This window comes from Physeter macrocephalus, unplaced genomic scaffold (genome assembly GCF_002837175.3).
Source record: "Physeter macrocephalus isolate SW-GA unplaced genomic scaffold, ASM283717v5 random_99, whole genome shotgun sequence".
NCBI classification, from domain to species: Eukaryota; Metazoa; Chordata; class Mammalia; order Artiodactyla; family Physeteridae; genus Physeter; species Physeter macrocephalus.
In genome coordinates, this window is record NW_021145376.1 from 44,768 (window position 1) to 69,121 (window position 24,354).

General features: G+C 58.7%; 1 protein-coding gene across 7 annotated transcripts in view; it reads right to left on the reverse strand.

The window, feature by feature from the left end:
• The window catches only part of LOC102990664 (rho guanine nucleotide exchange factor 10-like protein), an 86,081-nt gene that overhangs the window by 18,837 nt on the left and 42,890 nt on the right, over positions 1 to 24,354 (reverse strand). For 6 of the 7 annotated variants that reach the window (XM_028483931.2, XM_028483929.2, XM_024125359.3 and 3 more), the window contains 4 exons: positions 20,159 to 20,245; positions 18,673 to 18,899; positions 16,861 to 17,015; positions 9,852 to 10,000 (listed from right to left, as the gene is read on the reverse strand). In XM_028483931.2, the coding sequence (XP_028339732.1) occupies positions 9,852 to 10,000; positions 16,861 to 17,015; positions 18,673 to 18,899; positions 20,159 to 20,245 (618 nt within the window). Of the gene's footprint in view, positions 1 to 8,335; positions 8,492 to 9,851; positions 10,001 to 16,860; positions 17,016 to 18,672; positions 18,900 to 20,158; positions 20,246 to 24,354 lie in introns of all 7 variants that reach the window. The other variant, XM_028483934.2, reaches the window with a different exon arrangement.

Consider the following 24,354-nt stretch of genomic DNA (forward strand, 5'->3'; position numbering starts at 1 on the left):
ATCTGGGCTGCGCTCACCGCAGCTCAGCTCAACTCTGGGAGCCCCCGCCGGCCCCGAGATTTGGTGGGACCGCTGAGCCTCTGGTCAGATGAGGAAACCGAGACTCAGAAGGGGAGTGGCCTGTCCTGGAAGTAGTGGGGCCGAGCTCGGCTGCCTGGCTCACCTTCAATGTGACATCACTGTGGCCTGAGGTCATCTTGTCACCTGCCTCCTGCTTTCGAGAGGTATTGAGGCCATGGGCTCAGGACCAGACCATCAGGGTCTGGGTCCCAGTTCCACCACTTCCTGCCTCGGTTTCCTCAACTTTAAAAGGGGTGGTAATGTGGTGACCACCAGCATAAAACTGTTGTGAAGGTTATACGGGTCGCTACTCGCAAAGAGCTCGGACCAGCCTCTGGGTGAGTCTCGGTAAGCATTAACTCATGAGGTGGGGGGGGTCTCTGTCAACCCCGTGACCCCCTCACCACACCCACACCAGAGCGGCAGGTCCATGGGGTTGGGGGCCGCTGCTGGAGCCCAGGGCCCTGCACAGGGACTGGAGCCCCAGCCAGTGCAACCCCTGAGCTGGGGGCTGGAAGAGCCAGGGAAGAGGCAGCCTGGGTAGTCAGGCTGAAGCAGGGTCAGGTGTGAGGGAGCTTTGTTCTGGAAAGAACCCCCGTGGTGGCTCAGCATTGCTTTCCAGCTCCAAGGGGAGATGGCATTACACCTGCAGGCCCTGCCCGAGGCAGCCAGCCCTCCATGGCCCCCACCCCTTCACACGGCATCTGCTCAGCACCTGTGGCACCTGCTTAACCAGAGGGGGGTCTCCCACCTCGTGACGGTCTGGACTCCAGACTCCCCTTGGGCTCAGCAGCAGAGGTGAGCACAGGCTCGGCCAAGGCGTCTTCCCTGCCCTCCCGCTCATGGCACGACTGAAAGGCTCTTGGGAGGGCCACCTCTCCGACCAGGCGCAGATCCACACCCAAGACGCTGGGGAGCTGTGGCAGCCATGTGAGAGATCAGGGCGACTGTCCAGAGGGGGTGGGAGCTGGGGATGGGGCCAGGGGATAACGGAGAGGGGGGATTGATTCCAGGCTTGACCCAGGCCCTCAGGTCCCAACAGGGTGCTGTCAGCCTTCTCAGATCACAGATGAGGACCTATATGACATTAATATACTCGACCTATGTCCCTCTCTCTCCTGTGCACGCACCCATGTGCACTCACATGCGCGTGTGCTCGTGAGCACGGGCACTGGAGTCACAAGCACCCTGAGATCTGGCTCCACCACCTACTGCGGGGGGTCCCTGTGATCCTGAGCAGGTCCTGTAGTCACCATAAAACAGCGGCTGACACTGGCCCGCCGTGCTGACTCCTCACCAGGCAGACCCCTGGGAGTTTTATGTACATCACGCTGCTTAGTCCTGAGGTAGGTTCTGTAATTATCCCCATTTTATAGGTGGGGAAACTGAGGCAATAGGTGGTGGAGCTGGGGGTCGAAACCAACCAACCTGGCTCCCGAGCCCACGCTGACCATCAGCCGAGTCCGCTCAGACCACAGCACGGGCGGCCGGCAATGCGTCTCGAGGTTCCCACCGGGCAGACCCTCCCCCAGCCCAGCGGCCAGGCTTGCAAAGGCCATGACATAACCACCGCGTGCACCCTAAGCACTGGGCACTGGCCTAAACCTCTCCCGGTGTGACCCCTCCCTCCGGCGCTCCCAGCCTCCACTGTATTAAGGCCCAGCCCAAGGCCTGGCATTCCGTGGGTCCGTCCCTGGCTCTCTGTGTCTTTGCCAAATCCCAGGGAATTGGACAACTGCTCCGATGGTGTCCCCATCCCTAATCCTGCAGCAGGGCTCAGAGGGGAGAGTAACCATGGTGGCGGGGCGGACAGACTGACAGCCAGAGATGCTGGGGGACAGAGGCTCAGAAGACAGAGGACTGCCCACTCCCCACACCCCACCCCCCGCGCCATCGTCTGCCCCTGCCCCATCTCCAGTCCCAGTCTGTTCTCTCTCCAACGTCCCCTCCCATCTGCCTTCCCTCTACCGTCTCCCTTTTCTCCTCCATGGTTTCACAGAACCTGTTCCCTGAGCCAACAGCTTCAAACAATTTTTTCTTTAACCGTGAAATCCTTTCATCAACCTAAATCTTCCAGGACGGCGGGAAACCAAACGTCAGAGTCAAGAAAGCCCTGAGCTCTTCTTGGTGAGGAGAGAGGAAGCCTGGAGCCCAGCCCCTTAGCCACCCAAGTCCCACAGGACGTCCCTTGAGATATGTCCCCACAACCTCCAGACCCCAGAGCAGAGGCGGCAACCACGGCCCTGGACCACTTCTGACCCATCGGTGCCCCCCCGCCGGGAAGGGAGCCCCACGGGATCTCCAAATCCACCCCCCACATTCTATCCTTCATAAGCTTCCTGAAAGGAAGTCCTTCTGACCATCTAACCTCAATTCTTCACGCTACTAGAAAACACTTGCACTCCTTTGGAACTTGTTACTTTCCTCCGGGGAAGTCTCCACAACCTTTAGAAAATCGAGTTCTCGAGTTTCACCTGCCAACTTTTAATTAAAGAAAGAAAAACAGGATGACAACAATAACAATGACACACACACTGAAAAAATTTCAGAGAAAACTGCTGAACCGAGATGACTCCATGGAGTATCATGACTCCTGATCCGCAAGCTTGGGTGACCTGAACACCAGGGCTCTGGGCCTTGGAGGCTCCCAGGACACCCGAGGACTTGGTGCATCTTTCCACGCTCACACCAATTTGCATACCATTACCCAAGAATCCCTGCGCCTGGATTTCGCTTTTGCAAATTCCCACCTGTTTCGTGTCATAAATAAGATAGGAGACAGAAAACTAATACAGCCCAGTGATGCATTATTCATGCCATGTCACACTGTTATGATAGATTTACAACAGCTAATACATGCAGACTAAGTTTGGGCACTAAACGTGAAAATTAAGGCTGGGGAGGGCGGATGTACGTAGGGACGGGCAGGGAGAAATCTGGGGTCTGTTGGTGTCCAGGAAACCACAGCAGCTTCTTCTCTGGCATGCTTAAGGACAAAAAGCATGAGTTCCGGTATCAGAAGCCAGCACCCAGGCGCCGGGGTGGTGACAGGGGGCGGAGCGGTCGGGGCAGGAACACCTACAAGGCGGGACTATTGACAGCACGCACTTGGGGAAGCACCTTCCGTGCTCAGCGCCGAGCTCTGGAGCTGGTCAGCTCTTCTGCCCGCCCTGGCCACGTGCCCCTTGCACACTTAGATCCACCACAGACGGATCCTGATGGAAACTTCTTCTCTCTCCACAACCCTTCACTGAGCACCCACTATACATCAGCCTGGTCTCAGCACCAGGAACGCGGTGGGAGCCCACCAGGCACGGTCCTGCCCTACAGGGCCTCGATCTGGCGAATCTGATAATCGTGGCAAGTGCTGCGGAGGAGAAGGGCCCAGTGCCGGTGCTGTGACCCAGTGCACATGGATGAGGGGCCAGACAGGCTTCTCCAGGGTGGGGCGCCGGGGCCCGATGAGAAAAAGCTGCCCCGATAAACCCTCACAACAGCCCTGTGGAGTGGGAGCCAGGCCCACGGCCCAAACTGGACGTATCTTGCCCTGTGTTCCGGCACTTTCCAGGCAGGGCTGGGGGAGCCTTGGCCCCAGGCCTGTACTTCTGCAATCACACCCAGGTGGTTCTGGGAAGAAAGGGGGTTGCCTTGGGAACGCCTCAAGGCTGGCGCAGGGGCAAGTCAGAGGTGGGACCTGGGCCCTCGTGTGACACAGCTGTCCTACCCGCATCTGTCCCACCTGCCGAGTCCCTCGGCCCAACGGTGGTGGCTGCTATGGAGCAGGACCCACCCCTCCCAGCCTCAAGACCCTCTGACCAGCCCTTTCTCCAAATTCCTTCCCGCCTCTTTTCTGGTGTAGCCTCCTGGCCTGCTTCCTCCAAGGCACTTCTCCATCTGGCACCAGCGCCCCAAACCTCCTCCCGCCCAGATTTTCAAACATGTAAGGCAGCAGCCAGCCCCCCTCTCAACCCACCCAACAGAGGAGGGGGACCCTGCACGCTCCCACCAGCACCGGCTGAGAAGCTGGTGCAGCGCCCGGCCCTGGGATGCGCTGGTGAACAAAACAGACCAGGCCCCGTTTTCATCTGTTTATGGCCGGGTGGGTGCCGAGGGACAACAGTCCTGGAGACAGTTTCAGACAGCGACCAACACTCTGATGACAATAAAGCCACTGACGCGTCAAGACCCTGACTGGGGGTGGAGGTGACTCTGATGGAGCCGCCAGGGCACGCCCCACGGAGGACGTGGCAGCTGAGCCGAGACCGGGGGATGAGAAGGAGCCGCCCGAGGGACATTCTGTGGGCACAGTGCTCCTGCTCCAGGCAGGGGAAGAGCAGAGGCAAAGGCCTAGTGGTGGGAAGAAGCCTGGCATGTTCAGAGGCCAGGAGAGGGGCCAGCGTGGCTGGGGAGCAGAGGTCCCAGACCACAAGCCAAGGGCCTGCTTTCGAGCTGGCATCCCAGCTGCACAATGGGCCCAGCTGACCCCTGCGGTGACGCGAGGATCCAATCGCCTAAAGCGCGCTCGCAGCCCAGCCCCTGCTCCAGCACCCCTCCCTGTTGCTACTGACACCCTCCCCTAAGCCGGGGCGACGGAGATCCCAGCACACGCTGTGTTGGGGAGCGGCCTTGCCCCGGTGCCCTGACCAGGCCGACTCGGCAGAGTGTACCCCACAAGCCGAAGGCCTCCTGTCGGCCTGCCTCTAATTCATTTTTTTTTTAAATTAAGATGCAACAGTCATCCCACAGCCGACTTCCCCTCCAGCGATCAGTTAAAATGAACTCCAGACAACTGGATTAGACTTTGAAGGTGGCGATCCAGATAATGAACATGGAGGATGCCGTGTTGACACAGGCCCTGGTGAGCTACATTATTATTTAACAGGCCTCGCTGCTGCCTCTGCTGGGATCAAGGGGCTGAATAAGCACTTGGTGGGCAAGCATCAAGCCCAGAGACAGACTGCGGCACCGGCTCCGCAGGACGGGCTCAGCAAGGTCAGGGGCTGCCGGCAGAGGCCAAGTGGGCCTAGTGGAGACGGCAGCTCAGATACTCCTCCCAGGAAGCCGCCCACCTCCATCCCACACAGCATGGGGCTGGCTCTGCTGGGGCCTGGCTCTCTGCTCAGGGCATCCTCCCCACCTCCTCTCCCCCTTCGGCATCACAGCTGACTCACCTGCCCCGCCCAGCTCAGGGATCCTGACCTCCGAACACCTCCCCTGTCCTGTCCCTCCTCCCCGTGTCTGGAACCCCTCGCGCCTCCCCTGGGTTCCCACCAGGCCTGGGCCTGCCCCCACGCCCCACCCCACAGCTTTCCTCCCACTTGGCTGGCACTGACCGTCCTGGGTCTGCTCCTCATACTGGGCTCTGAGCTCCTGAAGAGCTAAGAGCAGGTCTCACTTGTGCCCAGCCCCCTCAACCCCCTGCACAAAAGGCCTGCAAATCAGGACACCACCTTCCGTCTGTCCACCGCGACTATTTACTATTTACTGAGAGTACCTGCTACGTGAGCTACGTGAGCCAGACGGACATGGGGAAATAAACAGGGTGCAACCCTTGGCCCAGAAGATGTGTTGGTGGAAAAAGCAGGCACTTAAACAATAACACTGCCCGAGAGTTACACAGGACAGGACAGAAACTGCAGGGGGACAATGCAGCTCAAAGGAGATCGAGCCTCTGCCCACCCAGGCAGCCAACACGGCGGTTAAGATGCCTCAGTTCAGATCTCAGTCGGAGGCCTGAGTTCAGATCCCAACTCTGCCTTCTTCTGGCTGTGTGACTTTGGGCAAGTCACTTAACCTCTCTGGGACTCTTATTTCCTCATCTGTAAAGTGAAATAATAATAGTACCCTTCTCACAGGGTGGTTTGAGGATTAAACGAGCTAATACACGTAGAGCACTTAACCTCATGCCTGGTCCGCACTACACACTCAATATATGGTGGTTACTATTACTCCCTGGGGGGTGGGAGAAACAAGAGAAAGGTCCTTAGAGTTGACACGATGCCTGGATGAACACTCAATGTCTTTGCATTTGGGCCAGAGCCACGCGACCACACTTCGGCTGACAGGACACTCCTGGGCCCCTGGCGTGGAGCCCTAGGCAGCTCTGAGGAGCTCCAGTCCCCACAGGGGTTCTCAGCCCTGGGGGAGAGTCTAGCACGTCGCTGCCACTAAGCAATGCCCCTCGTCTGAGCTGAGGCTGCAGGACGTGTGCTGAGCCCTCGGCACCCCTTCAGGACCACAGCTGCCTGGACAGCAGCCCAGTCTACAGGCCGCGCTCCTCGGGTTGTCTGGCCACCAAGCCGAGCGTGGAGCTGCCGGCTGGGTCCGGTGATCATTAGCAGCAGCCAGACAGAGCAGTTCCCAGAGTCCCGGCACAGAGACAGGCCGGCTTCCTCTTTCCCAAGCAGCAGCGAAGCGAGGTTTTATTAAATATGCATGGCGATCGCCTCGTTACCGTGCAAAGGATTGTGTGTACTGAAGGCAAGCTGCCCGCATCGCGCCACGCACAAACTTTTCAATTTCCCCGGCTGCAGACGGGGAGGAGGGGGGCGGCCTGGGCTCCCTCCCGCCCTCTGCAGAGCCTCCTCCACCACCCCTTCCACCATCCATCACGGCTGCCTCCACCCAGTGCCCTCCCGACGCCCTCCAGGTATGCAGAGCAGGGCAAAGGTCATATTGATCCCCTTCTTAAGGGCAGCTGGTCCAGAACTCATCTTAAATCATCACAGCCTCAGGTTGGAGCCTCGTGGCAGATTGGCCCGAGGGACAGTGGGGCTGGAGTTGAGCTGCAGGGCCTGGGTGGGACTGCACAGCAGCTGGTGAGGGTCGAAATCGGGAGAGGGCCCGCCCTGGGCCCCATCCTTCCCTTCGTCCGTCTGTCTCAAGCTCCTAGGACAGCTGTCAGCAGAAGGAAGCCTTCCAGCCAGCGAAGCGAGGGGACGGCAGACCTGCAGTGCGGACACACACCCCACACCCACCAACACCACCAACTCTAAAGGAGCAGCTTGATTTTCCAAACAAACCACATATACGGCAATAAGGACTTAAGTTAGGCAAACAATTACCACAATAACCGATGCTCATCCAACACTTAGTATGTGCCAGGCACTGTGTGAAACAGCCCTTTATACAAACCCTCCCATTGAGTCCTCCTGTAACTCTACACAGTACTGCTGTCATCCCATTTTACAGATGAAGTGACTGAGGCCCAGGAAGGCCCAGTGCCTTGTCCAAGGGTGCACAGCCTGGCGGGGCAAGGATCTCCCCAATCTGAAGCAGGCTGCCGGCAAATCAGTCGCCTCCAAGGGAGTGGGGTGCCCAGCAGACCCGAGGTGGGCATGGCCGGGACAGGGACAGGGCCTCTGTCTTTGATGGTGCCTCCCAATTCCTCCCCCTCCGGAAAGTTTCGTAGCCCTGGGAGGGGCCGCCTGGGGGCCCAGCTTTCACCAGCTCCTCAGGCCCTGCTGCCCACACCGCCTGCCCCAACAACCAGCAGCCACTTTGCTCCCACGGGCCTGTGGTTTCAGGGTCCTACGGCCTCTGGATCCTTCCTTAGAAGATCCTTCCTTGAAAACAACTCTTAGCTCACATCCTGCCTCCCACTTTCCTCAGCTGCCTTCTCCCTCTCCTGTCCCATTTCCCCTGCTGGCAGCATTGAGAATGTCTGCTGGCCAACAGGGAGCTCTGAAAGCCTGCCCCTTCCCATCTCATCCGCACTCTGCTTTTGGCTTCTTCATGTTTCTGGGCTCACTTTTCCCATATGGGGAACAGAGGGCAGGCTGTGTCTCCCCCATAAGACTAGAGGCCCCCAGGGCAGAGCTGTGTCTCCCCTATCAGACAGGAGGCCCCCCCCAAGGGCAGGGCTGAATCTCCCCCATCAGAATGGAGGTCCCCAAAAGTAAGGCTGAGTCTCCCCCATCAGACTGGAGGCCCTCCAAGGGCAGGGCTGGCTCTCCCCCATCAGACTGGAGGCCCTCCAAGGGCAGGGCTGGCTCTCCCCCATCAGACTGGAGGCCCTCCAAGGGCAGGGCTGGGCCCGCTTCCCTCTCACCGCTGCCCTAGGCTGGGCCCCAGTGCTCAGCTGCCGGCTGAGTCAGAGCCTGCGCAGGCTGCCAGCCGAGAAAGCTGGGAGGGCACTGGGCCTGGCGTGGGGACAATGCAGGGATGCTTGGGCAGGGGCTGCAGGGGGGCCTCATGCTTTTTCCTGACACATGTCTTGAGACCCAGGTCAGCTGGGGGCCTCAGAAGCCCTGGGGGACCAGCCGCCACTGCTCACCTTCCTCTCAGAAGGCCGAGAAGGTGACAGGCCCTTGAGGGAAGTGACGGGGCAGGGTCCGAGGCAGCAGGGAAGCCCCCGAAAGAGAACCAGGGGCTGGGAAGGGAGTCTGTGGCCGCAGCTGCTCAGGGCTCCCCGTCCCGACTCCAGCTCTGCCTGGGAGAAAGAGGACCAAGAAATCCAGAAGCTGGAGTGGGGGAGGCAGCAGTGTCCTTCCTGCTGGCACCTCCCCTGCCCCTCCCAGAGCCCACCCCCTCTGTCCAGGCCCAGCCCCGCCAGTGAGGTCAAAGGTCCTGGTCCTGTTCAAGCAGCCCCTCCAGGGTGACAGCCCAGGCGTCACCTTTAGCCCCCAGCCCTCTCCTCCTCAAAGGTTGATTATAGTTCAAAACCCAGATCCTCTGATTCTGCCCACGGAGCTGCCTCTCACCCCACCTCCCTTTCCAGCACCCAGAAGAGCCGCTAATCAAATACCTCCTGGCACTGGCACTGACCAAGCATTATCTCACTCAGCGGCGAAAGGACCGCAGGGAAAGGATGCTTGTTCCCCTTTTACAGATGGGAAAACTTGTGTTCACAGATGGGGCCCCCCAAGGCCCCAGCAGCTGAGTGGGGGAACCGGAAGGCAGAGCCAGGCGTGCACAGCTCCGAACGCTGCACCTCATGCTTCAACAAAGATGGGAAAGTTAGCGCCGGGACCCTGAGGTTCAATCCCGGGTCTCAGAGCTCACCCACAGCTCCCTGGGCCTCAGTTTCTCCATCTGCCAAACCAGGACAGTGTCATCCGCGACACGGCCCCAATCCCCTGGGATCTTACAGTCGCCTGGCTGTTGAGTAGCTGATGTATGGCTGTACGAGAGAGGATAAGCGGGCGAGAGAAGACGTGGAGGCACGCGGGGGCCTGTCTGTTCTGACCCCAAGCCCACACCCGCAGCTCCCCTCTGGGCCTGGTGGCCGCTCATTTCAAGGTGATAATCCAAACAAATCAAATAACGGCAAACATCACCAAAATACCATTCAGGGAGCCACGCGGGGATGGGAAGAAGCCCCTGGACCAGGCTCTCATCCCAGGGCTGAGGATCCAGCAGTGCTTGTGACGGGACAAGGCAGGACCCAGCCGGCTCCACGTCCACACTGTTTAAAGAGCCCAGCGCCCAGGATGGCTGCGTCCACACTGGCTATCCCCTCAGCACAGCTGGGTCCTGGGTACCAGTGGGAGCCCAGGGACCCCAGCTCCACCTCCACAGGGCGCAGTAGACACAACGGAGGAGCTGGGTCACTGCCCAGTGGGCTGGGCATCCTTCCCCTCACAGCAGCCCCGAGGGTGCGTGTCGGGGCAGGGGGCGGGGCCCCACAGGGATCCTGGCCGCCTCTTGCTGCCCAGCAAACTCTGATGATCCCTGAGACGCGGCTGGGAGCCGAGAGGGGTGCCAGGTAGAAAGCAAGAAGGTCTGCGAGGGTGTGCCCGGAGGTGACCCCCCAGGGCCTGGACCCGCGAGCCACAAGGCAGGGCCGGTACCTGAGTCTGCAAGCTGGTGGCATCCAGGACAGTGACCCGGGGCCCACAGCTGGCCCACACGGTGTCCTCCAGGCTCAGCAGGGTGCGGACGGGCCCGGGTCCCACAGTCAGGCACACGGGCGGGCTCTCCAGGTCCCAGGGGACGCCTCCTGAAGGGAAAGGAAGGAAGCAGGTCAGCGGCAGGGGGTGGGGGACGGCTAACAGGTCAGAGGCCCAGGGCTCCTCAACCCTCGGGAACCACGGGCCACAGCGGTGGGCCAAGCCTGGCTCCGACAGCTTCTGGTCCCTTTCTCTGTCCCTCACCCTCCCCGGTGGCATGGCGGCTGTTCCCATCTGCCTCTGTTTATGTTCCACCCGCTCTGGGGGCTGTACTCCCCACTTCTCCCTCCCTCCCTTCCTCTCTCCCTTTCCCTCTCTTCTGTGCATTCATTCCACACACACCTAGGAAGCACCTACTCCATGCCAGGCCCCACACTGGGTGCTGTGAAGACAGAAATAAATCAGACACAGACCCTGCCCTCAAGAAAATCCCTGCTGGATGGAGAAAACAAAGGGTTAAACAGCAGTTACCATACGAAGTGCCAAGCCCAAGGGGCCAGGTGTGCACAGAGGGCCTTGAGAGCTGTTAAGATGGAAGGAACCAACTCTGCACAGGAGAATTCCAGGGAGGCTTCCCCGAAGAGGCAGCATCCACAGAGCCCTGCCAAGAAGGTGGCACATGGTGGGGAGTGTCCTGGCCCTGGTTCTGCTAGCAGCTAACTAAGGACCTTGAGTGCACCTCTCTACGTCTCAAGGCCTCAGTCTTCCCACCTGTAAAATGGGGAGGGTGCTACGACTAAGACTGTCTCTGAGGACTTTTCTGACACCGTAACTTATTGAAAATGAGTCTTGCCTTCTCACACATCTTCTCGCCTACTCCAGGGCACTCTGTCACCTCTACCAAGATCTCTGATGACTTCCTCCTCCGGAGATGCCACCACCCCAGGTATGGAAGGAGGAAGTCCTGAGAGGCCATCAGTCCCCAGCCCACCGTCCCTGAAGACAGGCAGATGAAGGGACCTGGCCCAGCACTGAACGAGGCTCTCTCCCACCACCCTCAGGGATGCTCGGCTCACCCAAGAACACGCCAAGGATCTTCCCTGGCATGACAGCGGTGCCCACTGAGACTGGTTTTTCTCTGAAGCTACACCCGATGCCACACAGAGCCCCAGAGGCTGTCCTGTCTGCCAGGGTGCCAGACGGGACAGGAGGGTTGAGCAGGAAGTGGGGCTCACCTCTGAGATACCGTCAGCAGTGGGAGGCAGGACAGAGCTTGCCGCTGGCTTGTCCGTGCCCGGCCACTCCCACCCCGCCTCCACAGGGTCCCTGGAAGGGGTGCAAAGCAGCCCCGGCACAGGCCCTCCCTCTGAGCCAGCTGCTGGGTGGTGCGATGGAGCACAGCTGTCTGCAGAGCTGGAGGGGTGTGGCAGGAGGAGCCCTTGGAAGACAGACCAGATTCCCCCACCAGCACCCGACCCTCCCCTTCCCGTCAAGCGGGTTCTCCTCTCCCCTTCAGCCCTACTTAAATTTGGCAGACTCCCAGCTCAGCTAAGGGTTGGAAAATACACCCCCCAGCCCCCGCCCAACCAACACACATCCAGTTCTTTCCAGCCCATGAATAGGAGCGTGTGGGAAGCTGCGGCCTCTCAACCTCCGCATTAACTTGGAGAGGTGACGGTGACGTCACCTCTCTGAACCTTAGTTTTCCCATCCGTAAAGTGGGCATGATAACCGTGCCTACACCTCACCGGATGTGGAGGGATCAAATTAAATGTGTAGAATGTTTAGCACGGGGCGGGCACCCAGTGAGGAGCGTTGACAGCTGTTGCCACATTCTGTTACACGTGGGCAGGCCAGGCACTCTTTTCATGAATTATTTCATTACCTCCCACCAGCCTTTGTGGAAGATTCTATTCTTATCCCTGTTTTACAACTGAGAAAACTGAGACCCCGAGTTTAGAGAACCAGTCCGAATCACACAGCTCGACAGGACCCGCTGCTCATTAGCTCTGGCTGTTGGCTGTCTTTTGACACAACACGAGAGCCCGCGGAAGGGCACTGACTGATGCGACGGCAGACACCCGGGGAGCCCAGAGCTTGCACAGAGCCACCCAAGGAGGGTGGGCCAAGCAGGGTTGGAAGCCGGCTAACTCTGGTCCTGGCCTCCTTCCCCAGTCCCTGCTGCCCTCTCAGGTTCCGAGGGTTTCCAGAGATCTCTGGGGAGAGTGACCATGACGCAGCCAGGCCTCCACAAGGGACGCTGACCCCCATCAGGACACCAGAGCCACAAAAGTACGAGGCTTTGCGCGCCCTCCAGCGGCCAGAGGTGAGTAGTGCTTGTGGCCAGAAGCTGGAGCTCCCGCCACTAAGGCTAAGGTGGGGGCTGAGACCCCTGCCAGGAAGGAAGCAGCTGGGATACTGGAACCACACCCCCAAAACGGAAATGCGAGCTCTGCCCCGTGGGCAGTGATGACCACCAGAGCCCGTGCACCTTCTACCCTGTACCTTCCTGGAATAGCGCAGCTGCCTGGGGTAGGGGGTAGGGTCTGATACCCTTGAGGGTCGCATGTGCACTGACCACTCCTCCACCTGCTGGTGTCTCCTGAGAGCCCTGACTCCAGGATAGAATGATTAACTGATAAAATTTAATAATACCGATATCATTATATCAAAAAGGACACAGGACAGGAGTCCCTGATCCAAAGGCCCATGGTGGGACCCTAAACAAGAGGTTTCCCCTTGCTGGGACTCAGTTTTCCAATCTGCACCCCAAGGGGACAGAACTCTGACCTCTAAGGTTCTTCCCAGCCTCCACAGGCCACAAGTCTAAGATTTTAGACATAATCATTGTGAGCTCTGGGCAGGGCTAGACCCCTACCCACCCCAAGCCTGCTGGGGGATCCATCCCTCCACCTGCTCCCTGCCCCCCAGTGGCTCTAGGTACACATGCTCCAGAACACACACGCGCACCTACAAATTCACACCCGCCCCCTGCATGACAGCCCATTCGTGAGACCTGGTCCCGGCATCAGCTCTCACGCCAGATGAACGGAGATGAAGCCCGTCTCAGCAAAAGCACCTTCAAGAGGCAGGAGTCCCTCCTCCCCCAGGCTGCAGGGGAGAAAGCCCAGCCAGTGTCCTTGAGGGTCCAGATCGAGCCGGAGCCAGAAGTTAGGACACAGAGTGCAAGTCGTTGAGATCGAGGGGGACCCAAAGGGCAGCCGGTACCCCGGAAGTAATAACAACAGTAACAATGATGATGGTGGAAAGGTAACAGGCATGAGTCTCTGTGCCCAGGCTCCGTTCTGGGCACTTGTGTGACTGACCGCACCTGGCCTTCACAACCACCCGCTGCGGTGGGGCTGAATTCGTCCCCATTTTACAGGTGAGGAAACTGAGGCTTCAAGAGGAGCGGCAGCAACAGGCCCGATCTCTCACAGCAGGGACCCAATCCCGACAGCCTGACCACGCCCCAGACCATCACTCACCCATTCCATCGTCCGGTTCCTCCGGGGGGTGACCCTGGCCCACGTCCCCAGCATCTAACCAGGGACATTCCCACACCCCGACCCGGGCCTGGTCACGCTCCTGTCTCTGCTCGGAGCCGGGGCTGGGGGCGGACAGAGGGGGTCCAGGCAGCTCCGCCCAAACACAGCATGGGCAGGGGCAGGGGTCGCCTGGCTCATGTCCCAGTGCAGTGCCCGCCACCTCGTGGGCACCGAACGTGTATTTGCTGAGCGAGTGAATGGACGAATGAGGGAATGAATGCTGATAAGCGGAGGCTCCTGGGGGCAGCAGACTGCATGCCACGGCCACGCTGCCATGGAGTCGGATTCTCCATCTGTCACCTGGAGCTTGGACTCCAAGGCCCCCCCAGCTCTGACAGCCCAGGACTCCAAGTGGCCTGGTGACCTTAGAACCCTCACAGTCACCTCACAGCTGCTGGTTCCACAGGACCTCCAGGACTCAGCAGCTTCCCAGGTTGGTTTCTGCCTGTTTCACCCAGTATTTCTGGTCCCGCCCTTCTCCAATGAGCCAAAGCTGGGCCAGGGATGCCAGCTTTATCTGGTCTTGGTCTTAGCCAAACCCAGGCAAGACGGCAAACCTGTCATATGAACACCGACAGATATCTCGCCAGTATCTGCTCCGCGCCCAGAATAAGGGTCTGGCTTATTCACAATCCCCATGGGGCACCAGAGGTGGGTTCTGTGGGCCCAAGGCCAGGGAGGCAGGCCCGGGAGCTGCTCCCAGCACCAGCTTCGGGGCTGGGATGGAGTGGGGGTATCTGAGGGGTATCCGAGGCCCCACGGCTGGGTCATGGGCCAGGCTGATGATTCCAGACCCAGCCATATGCAGCCCAGATGAAAGGCGTGTGGTCCTGAGAGCCCCCGCTTCCTCCCCTGGCCACCTCTGGAGGACACCATAGGAAGGGGAGGCACCAGCCCAAGGTCTCTCCCCGAGGCCTCCCTGGCCAAAGCCAAACCAAAGGCCAGAGGGTGGGCTCCCATGGACAGAGTGACCCAGACTCCCCTACCCGGCTGGCTGTGGCAGCCTCCCAGACGGCCTGCCTACGTCCGCTCCGTCCACCAGCCACAGTGCTCGGCCGCTTCCAACACTTGCCTCCACTTCCCATCGACCAAGACAGACCCGAGGCCCACTGGGTCCAGTCCATCTACTCCCGGACCCTGCCTGGGGCCGCTTCCCACTCCGGCTACTGTCCGGCAAGACAGCCTCCCCACCAGACCAACCGCTCTCCTGCTTCCAGGTCTCTGCACGTGCCCCTCCCTCGGCAAGAACACTGTTCCCCCAACTCTTCACCGGCCTGGCCGCTTCCCCTTCTTCAGGTCTCACCTTCAGGAGCTCAATCCTTAGAGAGGCCTTCGCCAACCAGCCCACCCCACGCACAGGGGGTCAGGCTCTCACCCGACACCCTCTTCCTCCCCTTAGGACCCTCAGCACGATGTGTGGTTGTAAGCTTCCTGCCTGTTCATTTGACTCATCTATAAATTTAACTTGTCTCCCTCTATAAACTGTGAGGGTGGGCTCACATCTGGTTTGCTGGCCACCATATCCATGGTGCACAGTAGGTGCTCAGTAAATATTTGGGGGACAAATGTTTGCAAGGTGGGACAGCTAGTGGAGCATCTCAACCTCCTCCTCTAGGCAAGACAGCACCCAGCCAGCCCTGGAGGGCGGACACTTAGGTTCAGGTCTCGGCTCACCTGTGGGACTCCAGGCAGTCCCTTCCCACCCAGAAGATGAGGGTGTGGCATCTGATGGTCTCCAATGGCTCTTTTGGTTCTGACAAACCACCAGGCTCCAATCCCAGGCTGAAAGCCAATGGTTAGACCCCATCCCCCTATGGGTTGAATTGTGTCCCCCAAAACTCAGTCATTGAAGTCTTAACCCCTAGTACCTCAGAACGTGACCTTGGTTGGCAACAGGGTTGTTGCAGATGTAATTGGTTAAGATGAGGTCATATTGGAGGAGGGTGGGCCCCTAATCCAATACGACTGGGGTTCTTATTCCAAAGGGCTATTTGGACACAGGCTCACCCAAAGAGAACACCACATGAAGATGGGGGTTATGGTGCCACAAGCCAAGGAACTACCCAAAGCTGGGAGAGAGGCCTGGAACAGATCCTTCCCCAGAGCATTCCGAGGGAGCACGGCCCTGCCAACACCTTGATCTTGAACTTCCAGCCTCCAGAATGTGAGACAATAAATTACACCGTATAAACCGCTCAGTTTGTGGTACTTTGTCATGGCAGCCCCAGCAAACCGATACACCCCCTCGCTTCCTCCCAACCCGGACGCCCAAACTGATGAGTCAGGAGCCAAGACGGAAAGGGATGGAGGCAGCCGAACCGGCGGCTGAGAAGCCAGCGCGGGCAGGGCAGGGCTCCCAGTCTCCCGTGGGAGCCAGAGGGTAAAAGTCCCCTGAGAACCCCTGATCTAAATCTCCGAAAATCTGAGCCCATATTGACAGTCACACGCACAGTCTGTCTGACCATGAGAGGGACATTTTCCCCCTCCCTCTACCCCCTTTAATTAAAAACTATAAATGCCTTATTGAAAGCTAATTTAAAATACCAACACAGTGCCAAGTGGCAAAAAAAAAAAAAGCTCAGTACAAATATCCGTTTATAATCCTGCAACAGGCTGTGATGACGCAGCGATTAGAGGCGCATGGGAGGGGGAGGGAGGCTGAGGCTTCGGCACATCAGCCATCTCTGGGGGTGCTGGGGCCAGCTCTCTGCTCTGCCCAGCCCTTGTCATTGGACTGGGAGCTGAACGAGTCACAAGGGGACAGGGGACCACAGCACTTGTGTCCCTCCCCGAGTCTCAGCATCAGCATCCGTAAAGGGGAGGCAGTTCTCAAGGGTCGAGGCGAGAATTAAGATAATGCGCCTGCATAAGCACTTCACCCCATCCTGGCATACGGCAGCTCAAACGCCGTCAGCCTTGCCCTCCGGACGTTATTATCTGTGCCATCGATGACTTAATAAAATAATGGAGATTGAAATGCCTCACCCCACTGGGAACTCGCTGTGCCAGGTCCTATGCTTTGCCTTCACTGAATCTTTTACCCCACAGGTACCCATGAGCTGTGGGTGTTACCATTATTCCCATTTTACAGATGAGGAGACTGAGGCACAGAGGAGAAGCTGCTCACCCATGGACACATCTGTCATCAGGGCAGAGCGTGGACATGAAGCCAGATCTATCTGAGCCCAGAGACCCTGCTCTTATCCAGCAGAGTTTCCCGCCAATGGGATGAGCTGCCTGTATGGTAGTGAGCACCCCGTTCCTGTGGGGATCAGGGATCTCCAATCTCCCCAGCACTTCGATTCCCCAATTTTTTTCTGAGCTGCCTCCTTGGCCTGCCTCCCATAGACGCTCTGGTACAGGATGTGGCTCTCAGTCAGGGCCCAGGGCTGCCCCCATCGCCCCCAGCCCCCCATCCTTACCGCTGGTCCCGGGGTACGCGGCGAGGGTCCCATCCTGCAGGCCGGCAAACAGGTGGAAGGGGCTGTGTCGCAGGCAGAGAACGGGCTGCAGGCCTGGGCTCCTGCAGGTCGCCAGGCACTGGGTGCCCGTGTCCACGCTGCTGTAAACCAGGATGCTGCGGGGAGAGGTCGAGTGACTCACTCAGCCCCCCAGGTGCCCACTCCCCACGTGCCCTCCTGGTGAGACGCTCCGAGCCCCCCCAACCAAGCTCAGCCGGCCTCCCTGCTGTGTGAACAGGCCGATGCTCGGACTTTTCCATGGGTGGCCTTTAGAGGATGGTGCCCGTGGAAAACAGGGGGCTCTGGATGCAGCACAATAGAGGGGCTAGGAGAACAGTTTTCAGGGTCACACAGACCCGAGGGTGAATCCAGACGTGCCCCATCCAGCTGACTGACCTGGACCACTGAGCCTCAGTCCTCTCCAAAAAACGGGGCTGTGATGCCTACCTCACGGCCATAAAAAGGAATGAAGCATCGACATGTGCCACGTGGGTGAACCTTGAAAATGTTATGGGGAACGAGAGAAGCCAGGCACAAAAGGCCACATACTGTGTGACTCCATTTGCCTGAAATGTGCAGAAGAGACAAATACAGAGCAGTGGGAAGTGGACTAGTGGTTCCCAGGGAATGGGGCAGGGAATGGGGGGGTGATACAGGGTTTCTTTTGGGGGTGGTGAGAATGTTCTGGAACTATGTAGTGGTGATTGTTGCCCATCATGAATGTACTGGAAGCCACTGAATTATACGATTTAAAATGGTTAAAGTGGTGAACTTTATGTTGTTTGAATTTGATCTCATTAAAAGCAAAGAGTGTTCACCTGACCCCTGAGTTCCGTGGACCCAGACCAGGACATCACAGACCCTCTAGTGTCTCCAAGTTGGTTCTACGTATGTTAGCTTTTAGCTCCTCCCCCAGCTGCTTGTGTGGGAAACACTTCATAGTGGGGCTACTGTGAGGTTCACAGCCCCTGGCCCGGGGAGAAGCACACAATAGGTGCTCAGGAAACATCCTCTCTCCCCGCTTCTCCCGACTCTAGGACAGGCGTGAAAAGCTTGGAGCTATGAGGACATGGGGCTATAGCCCATCTCAGGGTCTTGTTCATCACCATCTTCACCTTCCATTTAAGTGGGATGAATATTCATCCTCCATCCACACGGCTGGACCCTCCAGCAGGCTCCACTCTGGCGGGAGTGCCCCTTGCTGCAAGGAAGTATTGCTGACTCACCAGCTCCGGGAGGGTCTTACTGGGGGAGCCCCCCCCAACCCGTCAGCAGGTCTCAGAACCCGGGAACACCCAGGACGCCTACCCGCCCTGCAAAGCTAACTGAGGCCACAGCTGGCTGGATGCTGTCAATGACAGAGAAGGGACCGGAAGGCTTCACATGTCCCATGTCCTAGTGGACTCTCACAGCGGCCCTGCATGGAAGGATGCTAACACCCACTTTACAGCCAAGAAACTGAGGCTCAGAGCGGTTAAATGGCACGAGGAAATAGCAGGTCCAAAGCCAGCTCTGGCTGACACTGAAGTCAGCGCTGCCCTCGGTACCACGCTACCCGGAAGGGAGCCAGCTTGCACAAAGCAGCCACTGAAGGGTCTTGGTTAAAGTGCGAGCAGCTTCTGACACTGGGCATCCCTGGTTCCCCCTTTCTGCTCTCAACCAGGGGTGGAGAATGTTGGTGGGTGACAAGCCAAAGCTACACGGACAGCCTCCGATGCACCTGCCCAGCCCTGCCCCAGGCTGTTCCCAGCCCCTCCTCCCCAGGCCCCTAACCTGCCATCCTGGAGCCCGAGGCAGACGGTGGGGTGCACTCCAGACGAGGCGTCAGCAGCTGAGCACTTCTTGTCTCCGTCTCTGCTCTCCTCCTCCTCCGGCTCCGGAATGTACTCCATGCAGAGCACAGGGGCCACCAGCGGGAAGGACTTGACCGTGCGGGGCGCGGGCCGGTTCAGGGAGAAGATCTCGACCTGGCCCCCTGCACCCTCCTGCCCGCCACCGACCTGGGGCAGAGACCCAGAGAGGCCATCAGGTGAGAACCATGAGGGCAGAGGCAGAGCTCAGCCCCTGCCTCCCAGGGACCCGCCCCGAACTTCTACTTGCCACTGGGGTTAGGGAGCAAGAGACACGTCCCCCTCCTGTCCACACATATCCTGCTGTCACTGAAGGTCGCTCGGTCCCAGCTGCCACGGCAACAAGTTAGCTTCAGGGCCCAAAGGAAATCAGGTAAAGAACTAAGGTGGACTAGATAGCCGGTCAGCTTTCTATTTCCTGATCTCCAGGGTGAATTTCAACCAACAAATAGTGAGCATACACTCTGCTCTTTAAAATGTCCTTCTCTGTCCTATTCACTGTTTTACCTCTATGTCTAGCACATGGCAAGCACTCACTATATACTTGCTGAGTGGATGGATGGATGGATGGATGGATGGATGGATGGATGGATGGATGAATGGATGGAAGGATGGATAGACAGATGATTATAAGGATGGAAGGATAATGGATGGATGGATGGATGGATGGGGATGGATGGATGGATGGATGGATGGACAGATGATTATAAGGATGGAAGGATAATGGATGGATGGATCGATGGATGGATGGATGGATGGATGGATGGATACATCATGTGCTAGACACTGAGGAAACAGTGAAGAACCAATCACCCTCAGAAGGGACATTTGGGCTGAACTCTGAAGGCTAAGCCAGAGTTTCCCTGCTTAAGTACCTGGAGACAGGAATAAGCAAGACGAGTTAAGAGGATGACCAGAGGGGTGGTGAGGCTGGAACCTCAGGGAATCTATGGGAGGCCACAATCTGCACCACCAGGAGCATGGGGGGGTGGGGAACACCTATTTGAATCGAGGGAGGCTCTGCCAGGAACCCCAGGGGCAGAAAGGTGGGCTGGGATCTCCGTGAGAGATGGGCAGCCCTGCCTCCTGACTCCTGGAGTGAAGACCCTGCCATCCAGATACTCCACACAGCTTCCCGTTCATTTCCGTCATGGCACCAAGGCCATTTCCAAGCTCACAAATAAGTGAGCTTATTTGTCCCTTGGTTTTCTGTTGTCCCTGGTGAGGTCACACCTGCCAACTCTGAGCACAGAGCCTGGCACAGAAGTTCCCAGGAAGACCTTGCTGGCTGAAGGTGCAGAAAATGGGGGCCACAGGCAGGCAGCTTTCTCCAGCACCCACCCCGGGTGCCACCCTCCCTGCTCATGCCCTGAGGCCAGAATCCCTGGCTGGGCCTGGGGGTTACTCACCCAGAGGTAGCCCTGTGGAAGGGAGGTGCTGACGGCCGAGAAGCCCAGCAGGGGACAGCTGACAGGGCTGTGGACCACGGCCCCAAGCTGCAGAGACAGACGGCACACACAGGGTTAAGTGTCGAGGTGACTGAGATGCTGACATTTGACAGCAAGACCTTGGTCTCAACCACCCGAGGGGCTGTTAAACCTGCAGATTCCTGGGTCCCCTTCAGGCCCCGAGTGAGGCCCCTGAGAGTGGAGCCAGAAAAGGGGCATGTTCCTCTCCAGGCAGCTCCTATGCACTCGCACTTGACCATCGCTCTCCTAGAACCTTCTGGCTAAAAGGGGCCTGAATGAAACTCTGGGCCAACAGAGGGATTTTCAAACCAGGCAACTTCCAGATAAGATTTGTTGAAAACCACTAATGCCCACCCCCCATATTTTACAAACGGGGAAAATGAGGTCCACGGAAGACAGGCAATTACCCGAGGCCACGGGGACGGTAAGTGCATCCCCCAGGGAAGCACGATGGAGGGGGATCCTCAGGTCAGCAGAGGCCCTCTGCAGACGACGCCTCCAGGACCAGAGGGCTGGGTCCGCGGTCTGGAGGCTCCGTCTGTAATGGGGTGTCACTGAGAACCGCCAGCCGCTTGCTCCTTGTGTATCTGCTGCCTCCAACCCCATGCCTGGGGGCTCTCTGGGGCCTGTCTCCTGAGCTAGATTTGCCCGTCTGTCTCTCCCTGTCCACATTGGCCAGGACAGCAATGTGAGGAGATGGCCTGGCCCTTTCATGGGCCTTGCTGGAAACTCCAGCCAGACTGAAGGAGAAGGAGGCTGAGTGGGGAGAGCTCCAAGGTGCCCCCAGGAGAAATGCAGCACCACTGGACCTTTTGACAGGCAGGTGCTGCCCTCTGCTGGTCCTGAAGGCCCGGCCGATCCCAGCCCTGCTGGAATATTCTAAGAAAGTCTCTAACGGCCATGGGTGAGGGGACCCAAAGAGGTCACCGCATCCAGCCCCCTCATTTAGGAGTTGGCAAACTTGAAGTTTGGTGGGTGGGGGGATGTGACTGGTTCAAGGTCACACAGCAAGTTAATGGCAGAGTCGGGGCTGGAATTCAGTTTCGAATCCCAGCCCAGCGCTCTTTCTGGTTGAACTCTACCCAGAGGCCAGACTGCCAGGCTGGAGACCTTGGCACTCTGGGATACTACTTATGCCAGGCCTCCTGGGCACCCTCAGGCCCCTGTTCCCCATCACTTTGCTTCTTGGGGGGCCACATCCAGCTGGGTGCCTGGCCCTTTCTGCCAGGCTGCTGCTCCTGTCCTCTCAGACGGGGAAGGGGAAACCGCAGCCCTGGCTCAGACGTTTCCATGGCAACTCCAGCAGGCCGGATGTCAGCCCAGTCAACAGAGCTTGGGTCCAAGACGATGGCAAAAACTCAACCGGCTCCTTGGACGGGCAAGGCCCCGGACCCAGAAGTCCTGTCCATGCCAGGAAGCCGACTCCCCAAAATCAAGGTGCCCCATAAAGAGCAGAGGAGAGCACAGGCTGTAGAAAGGAGGCCAGCTTTGGATGCAGCCAGCGGGCTCCAGTCCCAGCTCGGCCACTACCAGCTGGGTGACCCCACAAACCCGTTCTTCATGGTCATGGGGACCCTGACATCTTGTCAGGATGGCCCTGGGGACTAGAGATGGTGGACATGCAGCCCGGCAGCGGCCACTGCTTACGAGGACTTCCTGTAGGAAGTCAATAAGCAGTAACACTCTGTCAGCAGAACAACACCGTGGGGGAGGGGCTATTCCACATGAGCCACTGGGACACACAGTTAGGAGACAGGGACCCACGAACAGCAATTCTGGTGGATGGAGGGTGACTGCCGGGACAGAGCCCACTTGCCTGTGTACTGAGGCCTAGGCAAGCCTGCCGACAAGACCCTCTGCAGCTCTGGGATGCAGCCCCCCAGGCCCCCAAGATGCTTGCGTGTTAAAGCTCCCCAGAGTGGGCAGTACCCCACCCCCTCCCCAAGGCCCTGTCCCCAGCCAGGCCTCTAACTGGACCTCAGCCCAAGGGAGAACGCGTTTGCACTGAGCCCTCCCCTTCCCACCCCCCTTGCCCGCCAGGGAGAGGCTTACACCTTGGATGGAGCCCAGCTTCAAGAAGAACCTCCCAACACCTGACAGTCAGGCTATCGGAAACCCCCCAAAACAGACACCAGTGACTTTTCCTTCCTGGGGACCAAGATGTCCTCAAATATTTGCTTCCAATTCTTGAACTCCGAAGGCACGGCACACAGCAGACAATAAGCATTTGACAAGAATCGTAACATTTAACCCTCACTATAACCCATTCAGGGAGGCACCACGGCCACCCCAGTTTACGCACTGAAGACACAGCTGTGACATCAAGAGCCGAAGTAGCATTCCTGACGTCACACAGCTGGGACATGCAGAGCTGGGATTCAAACCCAGGGCAGGGGGGCTCCCGTGGGTGCTCTTTCCCTCCCCCAAGCAATTCCCTGATGAGTCTGAAGGCCATGGTGCAGCCCAACACGGGGACCGGCCATCCTCAGCACTGAGAGGAGAGATGCTCTTTCCTTCAGCCCCAGCATCCCTGTTCCCTTGAGGGAAAGGACTCAACACACACCCCCCATCTGGCTGGCAGTACAAGAGGTCTGAGTTCGTCTACGCTGGGAGAGGGGCTGGGATAACAAGCCTTTCCGGGAGAACAGCCTCGGCTGCAGCTCTCGTTAGGCCAGCCGCGGAGCCCGAGTCCTGGGCCCCCGGGACTGGGCCTGGGGAGAGGCGTAGGCAGGGGCCCACACGCTCACATCTGTTCGTGGTGATTGGACAAGGCGCTGGCGCTCAAGGCCCTAATCCACCCGCTGCCAGCACGGAGCCAATGGGCACATGTGTCTGGTCCGGGGTGGGAGGCAGGTGCAAGCAGAGGGCACGGTGTCTTGGGGCCCAGCAAACGGGGACATGCAGGCTCTGATAAGTCCCTCGGGAGCTCCACGGGCCCGTCACTCGTAGGGATTCCCTCACAGCTCCCTTGGATCATCGGGGTCGGGGCGGAGGGTGGTACTCCTCAGGAGAGGTTGGGCAAGGGGCCGGGCGGAGGCTGAGGATGCTTCCAGCCTACACAGCCCCAGCCCCATGAGCTTCACATGAGGAGATTCTCAGGCCCAAGTCCCCCCAGGGAGAGGAGGCAGATGTCTGCGTGCTCAGGTGGGCGTTTCTTTCACAGAGGCCCCGGAGGCAGTGGCCTGTCTGTGACCCCACTACCCCGTGTGGCCTGTCAGGGCACGGACCCGCGTCCTGTGCAGGGAGATTGTCCCATCTCCCCCCAGAGGCCCAAGGCCCCGGGGGGAGATGGGACAATCCATTCGCCACACCAGAAGTCCTTCTCCACGGGCTGCGCTAGGGCCAGGAGAGCCGCAGGCAGGGGGGACCTGAACCGTCCCCACCCCGAGGCCCACAGGCAACCCCCAGGAGGTAAGAGCCTCCCGTTATCAATAAATAAGGACTGAAGCCCTACAAAGGCCGGGAATGTTTGGTGGGGGGATCGCGCTGGGCCACATGCCAGCCCAGCCCCAGGGAGAGGCAGGAAGGAGCAGCATCCGGCAGAGGTCAGGAAAACCCTCCTTGCCCAGCGGGCAAGTTATCACTCCTGAATCCCTTCTCTCAGACGCAAGGACTAGCAGCCCCTCCTCCGAGGGCAGTTGCGGGGATCAGAGTTCATCGCTGGGGAATGCCCAGACGAAGCCTGACACAGATGTCTCTGGGAAGGGCCTGACCCCAAGTTGTCAAGACTAAAGGACTTTAAGTCATATCGCTGTTGCTGTTATCGTTGTTGTTATTACAGACACTGTCTACTCAGCACCAGCTACCAGTCAAGCTCAGTGCTGGGAACCTGACCCAGGCTCTCTCACTGAATCCCTAAATCAGGCTGTGGAACAGGAAACAGCAGCCCACGCCGCTGGCACCAGCTTTCGGGAGCACAAGCTAAATACTCAGCTCATCCGTCCTCTCCTTCACCCTCAGCCCCCGTCCAATCTCTCACCAGTTCAGCCATTCCTACCCCAGAGCACTGCCCCAGTGTTTCCCCACCAGGGCTGGGACCAGGGTGAGGAGAGCGGGGCACTCATCCCAGGGGCACATCTTCAGGGGGGCCCAAACACTCAGAGATATATTTTAACACAATCAAGAAAATATTTTAA